The sequence below is a fragment of the Engraulis encrasicolus genome, chromosome 10 (genome assembly GCF_034702125.1).
Source record: "Engraulis encrasicolus isolate BLACKSEA-1 chromosome 10, IST_EnEncr_1.0, whole genome shotgun sequence".
NCBI classification, from domain to species: Eukaryota; Metazoa; Chordata; class Actinopteri; order Clupeiformes; family Engraulidae; genus Engraulis; species Engraulis encrasicolus.
Window position 1 is genome coordinate 29088019 of NC_085866.1, and position 10000 is coordinate 29098018.

Sequence of the window (10000 nt, forward strand, 5' to 3'; positions counted from 1 at the left end):
ATTAGAGATGTTGGGAAAAGTGGACAGTTATATTGTATTTGGGCTATTGAAAATAGTCCAGCCCATCTGGGAAACTCCAACTCCCATTGTCATTGTTACACCTCACTCCACAGCACACAAGTGATCACTGCACACAACGAAATTGCATTTATGATTCACACGTGCAACGGGGCAGCCTCCAATTGCGCCCGAAAGGGAGCAGTGTGGTGGAACGGTTCCATGCTCAGGGTACCTCAGTCATGGAGGAGGATGGGGGAGAGCACTGGTTAATTACTCCCCCCACCAACCTGGCAGGTCGAGAGTCGAACCAGCAACCTTAGGGCTACAAGTTTGACACCCTAACCGCTCTCCCATGACTGCCCACCTATAACACGCACACACACACACACACACACACACACACACACACACACACACACACACACACACACACACACACACACACACACACACACACGCACACACACACACACACACACACACACACACACACACACACACTTGTGTGTGTGCATGCATGTGCTCACTGATGGCCAAGTGACTGACAGTATTGTGTGGTTCTTCTTGCCAGGGGGCTCCAAGTAAGCGGAGCAGATACACCAGGCTGCATCAGCTGTCTCCGTCCTTTCTTCCTCTTCTTCTGGCCCTGATGGGGTCACCTCCGAACCTGCAGGAGTTATCACTTCGATGATCTTTTGTGGTGCACTGAGGCTGACAGGAAGAGACTGCAGAGGGTGACCAACACAGCCCAAAAAAATCATAAGCTGCCTTGTTCGTAATCATAAGCTGCCCTCTTGGCTGTGCGCAACTCAACCTCTGAAACCGCTGTTGGTCAAAAAATTAGCACACGTGGTTGGCTACCAGTGTCTTGCCCCTCCCCACAACATTGTGTTTATGAACAAATAAGCCTCCCATGATCACCATTTACAACTCCCGCAGCCTAAGCAGAGCCAGGAGTATCATTAAAGACACCTTGGACCCTGGCTTCCATCTTCTCACACTGTTGCCCTCTGGCAGGCGCAACAGATCAATAGCAGCCACACTGTAAAAAATGATGTCAGTGATAAGTCATAATAACCTACATAATTAATTTATTCTCATATACAGTGCAATGGCAACAGCATGTTTTAACTTGAAATTGTAAGTTTCCCGGCTGGCTCAGAATTCCAAGTTAATTTAAATATTTATTGTAAGTTGTATGAAAGCGAAAGTGAAAGCTAAAGGAGTTGTGTGTGCAATTTAAAGCTTCACACAACTTACAATTTAAACTAACTCTGAATTCTGAGGCAGCTGGTATTTTTAGAACCAATAGAATGAAGGATAGCTTCTTCCCCAAAGCTGTCACAATACTGAACGCACACTTGGAGTATTGTGATCATTTATCAAGGACTCTCGTATGGAGGCTTAAAATTTCATTATACAGTACATTGTACAATGACAATAAAAGGCTTTGTATTGTATTTCTATTGTATTATATTGTTATACAAACTCCCATCCTCGATTTGTGCTTGTGGACTTGCGTTTCGCTGAGAGCCCTACTCCATGTAGAAAACAATGAAGTTTCCTCACTGTCAGCCTAGGCACAACAACTTTTGGGTGACATTTCCCCATTCAACATCCCGATTGCAAATAAGAAAATGCCTATTGAGTTGTGCATTTATGAGATATTGAATGAAACTTCTGTCATCAATGACGTCTTGGGTAACACTTTCTATGGCGACCGTATCTATACCCCATTATGAACACATTTGTATATCAAATTATAATGCACCTTATAATTACTTACAACGCATTACGACTACACCCATGATGTTTCATGATGCTTTACAATACATTATGGGTACTTATAATGTTCTATGCACAAGCCTGGATGATGCTTTTTATAGAAAAGTGTTACCATGTCATGCGAGGTCTTCATGATGTCACAAGTCTAAGGAAGGATGGGAGTTTAGATAATGGCACGTACCCTTGGTGATATACTGTGCTGCTGTAGTACAACTATAGTACAGTTTAAAACTGTCACGATTATCTGATGTGGCTGAAAGCCTTTACACACATGATGTTTTTGTAGCAGCAATGCAAAACTACTGCCTAACCTTAACTGCTGAAACTTTATAAACTGAAGTATTATTTACATTAATACTGTATAATACGAGAGAGAGAGAGAGAGAGAGAGAGAGAGAGAGAGAGAGAGAGAGAGAGAGAGAGAGAGAGAGAGAGGAAATGAAATGTAAAATCTGCCTGTTGATGACAATCAATAAAAAAACATCTGCCATTGATTCTCAATGAGATTGTTAAATGCTGGTTTGAAAATGCATAAAACAGATGTGAGAGGAGATGGCAGAGGTTAGGGTTGTATTATATGTGGGGTCATTATATATGGGGGGGATTAAAGGCACCATGAATGATTTTCGCGTGATTCAGATGTTTCCAGTAAAAGGATGAGGATGTGGACACAGGGAAATTCTTGTATTGACAGCAGTTCCAAAACGTTGTCGGCTGGGACCCCCTTCTGGGCCTAGCAGGCTTTTTTTACATCAGAACTATCAGAACTGTTTATTGTGGACCACAACACTGCCTTCTTGTAAACAGAAAACATGTTTTGTTCCCAAAGATTGCTCAAATTGAATTTTAATTTAACTGAAAATGTATATTTTTATTTATCATACAACTGAATACTCTTACAAACCAGTTAATGGAATTGTTATATGATATTACTCTATACTATTAAGTCCCAACCCCAGTTTGGGAACCACTGGTTTACTATAAGATGCTGGATGCAGTATGTGCTCAAAGAATGACAAGTCAATGCAGGTTTAAGAACACCAAATCCATTCATTTCAAAAGACAATACAAAATCCAGACACTGTACATAAGCAATAACAATTTTCAAGTGCAAATACTGTTACCAACTCTATAAGACATCATAGGGAACTCTTTGAGCTAACTGCAACCCATTTCAAACAGGGTGTAACAGAAATCCGTGAGAGCGATCCATACAAGGCATTTATTTGTGGATAATTGTTATTGTGTACCGTAATTAAAAAAAAAAGAGCAGTTACACTGTCTGCTGTCTCCCACAGTTCAGCCCTACAAAGATAAAGTGAAGTAACTACTTACCATGTTTTGTCAAAATTGTGTTCAGACTGAAAATGGTCTTCATTACACCTCCTTTACCTTGTGACAAAGGCTAATGGTCCAAATGTGTCCCGTTTTAGAGATACTGGCATGTCAAGTTTGCAGTTACTACAAAATCCAACCTAATAAATACCAAGGATTTTTTCTCAGTTTCAATGTCAGGCGTAGTTACTGCCCTTTGCCTTTGTAGGGCAGAAAGACTGTCTCCTGTCTCCCACAATTGTTCACCAAGAGGGATCCTAGAGGGGAAAGTGTTCGTATTCGTATTCATACACTTTCCTGCTAATGTAGGCATGACTTGTTTTTTTGGAACTTGGAAATTGGGCTGTGGTCCTGTAATCCACTGGTAGAATGCTGTAATAGTCAATGAAAAGATTGCACTACCATTGTACTACACCACTATGACATTACACAGTGCCTTTAGTAATACATTACAATTTCTACAGTCCTTGCCATTATGGTAACATGCTGTTTATAACAGGGGCTGTGTCTTAAAGGGTTAAAAAAATATCCCTTCGTTTATCTGCTATATGTGTGCTGACAGTCCTAGTGTCCACTCACGCTTAAAAGATGGGGAAAGCTCTTGAGCTCTTAGTATCTGTCATATCATTTATCAAACAGACACAGATCGTTGGCAACCTAGCACAGATCATCTGCCTATGCCTAGCGCCGGCCCTGCTCTCTCTCTCTCTCTCTCTCTCTCTCTCTCTCTCTCTCTCTCTCTCTCTCTCTCTCTCTCTCTCTCTCTCTCTCTCTCTCTCTCTCTCTCTCTCTCTCTCTCTCTCTCTCTCTCTCTCTCTCTCTCTCTCTCTCTGCACACACACACACACGCTCGCACACACACACACTACAAACTGTAGACTCACTGATATTGGTTCTTTATCAAGTCACAGCTGTGTAGACTCAATGCTATTGGTCAGTTATCAAGTCATATCTGTGTAGACTCAATGCTATTGGTCATTTATCAAGTCACACCTGTGATAAGAGGCGTCAGTCAAATACTACATCTGTGTTATGCGTCAATGGCACTGTCTAAGGGCTGTTTCAGATAACTGTGTGCGTGTGCGTGCGCCTGTGGCTAAACCTGTGTGTATGCAAGACACTAGCTAACTGAGGCACAGCCTAAGTTAGGGGACACAGCCTAACCCCACGAACACCCCAAAGGTGACTTAGCAACAAAGAATCGCTGGACTGCGTTCATAGCAAGAGCAACATGCACTATGGAAGCGACAGAGCATTCCGGCATTCCAATTGGCCGCAGCAGTTGCCGCGGAACTGCATCAGAGCTAAGTAGCATAATATTCGCAGAAGTTCGCTCAAATCCCCTCTTGTTACCCAAATCACTTTCCATTTTTCTTTCATTCTCCTCTGTCGCCAGCGACTCCATACAAAGTTCCATCTGGATGCTTCTGGTGTATTTGTGCCATAAGTCGTATCACGCTACACTACTATAACTGCTGTCTGAGATGTGGCATGCTGTCTGACATGTGGCAATAACATCAGAGCAAAAGTAAAAAAATAAAAAGAAAAAAGAAAAAAGTTTCCTTCCAGCACAGGTAACTTATCTAAGTAAAAAGTAGACCTGTGCACTTGTCTTACGATTACAGTTTTTAGTGTTTTTGAGTAACAACACAGTCTAGCTACCTCATTAGGTTCAGAGGCGTAAACGGTGTAATTTACTTTTGACAACTCAGAAAAACAAGTAGTAAACTTGGTCATCACGGGCACTGCCATGGCCTAACAGTAGGGCACTGGGTTACTACGCCGATGACCTGGGTTCGATCCCGGCCCGGGTCATTTGCAGATCCTTCCCCGTCTCTCTCTCTCTCCTCCCACTCATTTCCTGTCTCCCTTTCACTATCCTGATAAAAATAAAGGCAAAAAGCAACAAACAAAAAAAACTTTGTCATTACGGTCACGAGGCTTTAGCAGATGTGTAGCTGGAGATGAGGGTGCTCATGGGAGATTTACGGCTGTATTCCACTACAAAGGCAAAGTGCAGTAACTGTGCCAGGCAGCATAGAAACTGAGACCTTCAAACCTTGAAACCTTCAAAGCCTTGGTAGTAGGTAGGATATTGTAGTTACTGAAAGTTTGGCAATATCACTAAAACTGGAAACATTTGGACCATTAGGCTTTGTCACAAGATTAAAAAAAAAGTGTAAAGAAGAAAACTCAATTTTGACAAAACGTAGTTACTGCACTTTGCCTTTGTAGGGCAGTATTGGACACACAGATACACAGACAGACAGTCGGACAGACAGACAGACTCAGAACTCAGAATGCTCACTTGACAGATGTACACCAGTCATAAACATCATCGTCATCACCTAACCCTGTGGCACACACTATACGCGCACACACGCGTGCACGCACACACGCACGCACGCACGCACGCACGCACGCACGCACACACACACACACAAACAAATGCACACACACACACACCTGTGATCCAACTACCAGGAACATTAATCAAACCACATACACACATCGGCTCTTTCTCAATGCCCAGTGCTCTAGCCTTGCTAGGACGTGAAACGCCCTGTGATTGGATACTCTTTGGTGAACCCTGCAGAGTATCCAATCACCAGGCGTTTCACGTCCTAGCAAGGCTAGAACACTTGACATTGAGAAGCAGCCAAAAGCTACTCCAGTCTGATACACATACACATACATACACATACTGGTGCTCTCTGTTCTCAGGTTGCAATAACACACTACGTCTCTAGGCCTTTTTTAAGTTAACTTTGATATACAATAGCAGAAGAGTAGGTAACAATTATATAATCTCACATAAAAAACAAACAAACAAACACAAAAGTACTGTTTTTAACAGTCAGAATGTAAGAAATTAAGACACTGCTCTAAGAGCTCATATGACATTAGGCGTTTCTTTTAAGTGTGGAATGTAGGGGAGTGGCGCCGCCCTGTGGGGATGGAGGGCAATGGCAACGCGGCACTGGCTGAAAAAAGACACTGTTCGTGCAGCAGAGGGCGCACTTGTGCTCTTTAGAGTTCACTTCAGTCTCTCACTCAGGCCTCATCTCCCATCCGAATGCATACGCGGCCGATACATCAGATAGATAATATATCAATCCTTCCCAATACTGCTCCTCTTTCAGTTTCCCTGTCTCGCTCAGAAATACACAAATACAAACGCTCGCACACACTCCCACATACACACGTGTGCATTCTGACAAACACACACACGCACTCACACAGACAGACACACACACACACACACACACACACACACACACACACACACACACACACACACACACACACACACACACACACACACACACACACACACACACACTAACTGACTCTCTGTGAGAAGCTCTCTCAATCTCAAACTGTTTTACTCAGTCTTCTCTTCTCTTCTCTTTTCTTCTCTTCTCTCACAGTAACACTCATTCCCTCCTGGCAGCCTCCTGTTACGGCCATAGGGCGTGTCCTAATTGTTCCTCCCTGGCCTGGTCCACCTGGCAGGGGGCAGAGACCCTCATGGGGGGTTGGGGTGCTAACCAGGGACCCTGTTTATAAAGAGAGGTGGACCCAATCAGAGACCCTGTTTTTGAAAGAAAGGGGGGGGGGGTGTAACGAGAGACCCTGTTTTTGAGAAGACTGGGGGGTGGAGCGGGTAGCCAAAGACCCTATATTTGAAGTGTGGGGGGGGTTGGATTTGGAGCAGGGGGATACCGAGGATTGGGTGTCCAGTTTTTTTGGGGGGGGGGGGGGGGGTTCGTGGGAGTGAGGATGGCATGGCCATCTTCTGGCTAACATGTGGGGTAGTGCGTTGGGTATGTGTGGGTCAGGTTGGGGCGTTAGGGGTATTGGGGGGTTTGGCTGGGAACATTCTTGGCGGGGTGGGGTGGGGTGGGAGCGGGTGGACAGGAGGGATTGGAAGTCTGAAGAGTTCTTGAGAACGTCGAAAGAATGCAGTGGAAACAGACACAAAAGAAACGAAACCAAAAACAAAAGCAAACGTTTGCTTTGAAGGGGACTTGTTGCCTGGCAACAGAAGAGGAGAGGAGAGGAGATGGGGATGGCCATTGGCTGATGGTGTTGTTGGGGGGGTGGCAGAGACTACTTGTAGGGTCGCAGGAAGGCGGAGACTTTGCTGCTGATGAGTCGTATGAAGGAGCGCGGCAGCATCTCTTTGGAGTAGCCCGGCGTGTACTTGTAGTAGTTGTTGGGGTTGGCCAGCACCTCAAACAGGGTCTTTATCAACTTCTTATCCTGCGGAGACACACACACACACACATACAGCACACACACACACGCACACACACACACACACACACACATTGTGACCTTTACTTTCATCATGGCAATGGTGACTCATGACTACATTGAGTTCTATAACATTAGTCTCATTATGATTCTAGCCAGTTCTACTGCAGTTCTGGAATACCAATTCCATCATGAGTCTTGTCTCATTATGGCTGTTGTCACTAAGTTGAAGAATGGCACTGATTAGGACCCTAGATCAGTTCTAGAAAAATGTTCTGTCATTGTGGTAGATGGCGTTGTGTTATTGTGGTAGTCATGGTGATAGAGGGCTTTGATGTTCTGACCTTGAGTATCACTCAGTTGAAGAATAACACAGATTTTAAACCTAGATCAGTCACAACATTGTTGTGTCATTGTGGTAGAAGGTGTTGTGTCATTGTGGTAGAGGGTGTTGTGTCATTGTGGTAGTCATGGTGATGGAGGGCGGTGTGTCATTGTGGTAGTCGTGGTGATGGAGGGCATTGTGTCATTGTGTTAGTCATGGTGATGAAGGGTGTTGTGTCATTGTGGTAGTCATGGTGATGGAGGGCATTGTGTTGTGTCATTGTGGTAGTCATGGTCATGGAGGGCGTTGTGTCATTGTGGTAGTCATGGTGATGAAGGGTGTTGTGTCTTTGTGGTATTCATGATGATGGAGGGCTTTGTGTTGTGTCATTATGGTAGTCATGGTGATGGAGGGCATCGTGTCATTGTGGTAGTCATGGTAATGAAGGGTGTTGTGTCATTGTGGTAGTCATGGTGATGGAGAGTGTTGCGTTGTGTCATTGTGGTAGTCATGGTGATGGAGGGTGTTGTGTCATTGTGGTAGTCATGGTGATGTAGGGCGTTGCGTTGTGTCATTTTGGTAGTCATAGTGATGGAGGGTGGTGTGTCATTGTGGTAGTCATGGTGATAGAGGGCGTTGTGTTGTGTCATTGTGGTAGTCATGGTGATGAAGGGTGGTGTGTCATTGTGGTAGTCATGTGATGAAGGGTGTTGTGTCATTGTGGTAGTTATAGTGATGGAGGGGGGTGTGTCATTGTGGTAGTCATGGTGATAGAGGACGTTGTGTCATTGTGGTAGTCATGGTGATGAAGGGCCTTGTGTTGTTCTCATTGTGGTAGTCATGGTGATGGATGGTGTTGTGTCATTGTGGTAGTCATAGAGATGGAGGGCTTTGGTGTTCTCACCTTTAGTATCTCCTGGTGGTTCTCTGAGGCGTAGAGTCTCCCATCTCTAACGATGTCCTCCACCAGCTGCTCATAGTCCTCTGGAAGGGAGACATAGGCCCAGAACAAACACATTACCTAACACTGCTTTACATTCAGTGTTCATACATGAAAAGGGGGATCTTCTCCATTGTCCGCCATTTTGAATTTCTAGAAATATTTTTAGCCGTAAAACTCACTCTACTTTGTTCATACTAGTAAATATTATTTCATTAATTAGTAAGTATTCACGAAAAAATCAAATTTGACGAGATAGGGGATCATATACAGTACCATCATAGGTGACGTAGGGGATCTGGAAGCCCCGTGCACTGTTGACCTCGTTGGACTTGAAGTTGATCCAGAGGCGTCGTGAGCGAGCGGTGAAGGCGATTGGCCGCTCATACGTCTGACACGTCTCATAGGTGGTGATGGAGTTGGCAGACGCTGTAAAGCAGGATGGGAAATGAAGGATCATACAAGAACTATGTAGTTTTCAGAGTGCCCACACACTTATAATCCTTTTTGATCTAGACTGTTGAAGTCGCAACGTAATACAGCCATGAAATAATAATTTTTAAAAAGGATTTTAAGTATGCAGACTTCTCATTCCGAAAACTAAAGCAGCCTTTGTCCTGCACGTTTTTCTGGGATGCGCACAATCTTCACCTTCAACTGATACAAGAACTATGGCCTGAACTTAACTATGCTACTTGTATGTCAAGTGGATCTTCAGTGTCATGAGAACACAGAGGCTAGGCTAAACTCTGATAATCTTCAATAATGATATGGTAATTACAAACACTATAGAAGCAACTTAACACACTGAATGGCAAGCTGAATATTGGAATTTTGGCAGTAGAGTGCCGGCAATCCAGACCATTTTGACTTTGTTTGGACAACCATAGAATTGTTTTTATAAGACCTACAGACTGACACATACTATACCCATTTAAAAGGTAAAATGTTCTGCTTTCTTGTGGTGCGAAGATGAATATCTAGTCCATTTTCCTTTTTTTAAATTACCATAATTTGTGTCAGTTCTGGTCATCGCAGAGTTACAAAAATGACACACAAGATGCATTGGAGTGTGTAGTTTCGATGTTTAGAAAAAGGGGTTCATGGCATACTGGCATTCAACACATGGGGAGTGAAAACTAAATTACTTTCCTGGAATTCAATGTGTTAAGGTCAATTAGATAACGCATGACCTGAATGCAGTGTTGCCAGATGTGTCGGATCAAATCCCGCCTAAAAGGTGCTCAAAAAACGCCAGGAAGCGCTAAATTCCGCCCAATTTCATGGGCCCATTTCTATGGGCATAAAACTGCAGAAAAAAATGCCAAATGGCAGATTTTTCCTGTTTTTACCCA

The 10000-nt window shown here is 43.8% G+C and overlaps 2 protein-coding genes across 11 annotated transcripts in view; one reads left to right on the forward strand and one right to left on the reverse strand.

Moving 5' to 3' along the window:
• Positions 1–2389, forward strand: part of LOC134456174 (complement receptor type 1-like) — a 19262-nt gene extending 16873 nt beyond the window's left edge. Inside the window, exon 13 of the mRNA XM_063207571.1 lies at positions 572–2389. Coding sequence (XP_063063641.1) covers positions 572–585 — 14 coding nt within the window. The 3' untranslated portion in view covers positions 586–2389. The remainder of the gene's footprint in view (positions 1–571) is intronic.
• Positions 2390–6907: 4518 nt separating this feature from the next.
• Positions 6908–10000, reverse strand: part of scube3 (signal peptide, CUB domain, EGF-like 3) — a 124885-nt gene continuing 121792 nt past the window's right edge. For all 10 annotated transcript variants that reach the window (XM_063208566.1, XM_063208565.1, XM_063208564.1 and 7 more), the window contains 3 exons: positions 8922–9074; positions 8610–8689; positions 6908–7386 (listed from right to left, as the gene is read on the reverse strand). In XM_063208566.1, coding sequence (XP_063064636.1) covers positions 7234–7386; positions 8610–8689; positions 8922–9074 — 386 coding nt within the window. In that variant the 3' untranslated portion in view covers positions 6908–7233. The remainder of the gene's footprint in view (positions 7387–8609; positions 8690–8921; positions 9075–10000) is intronic.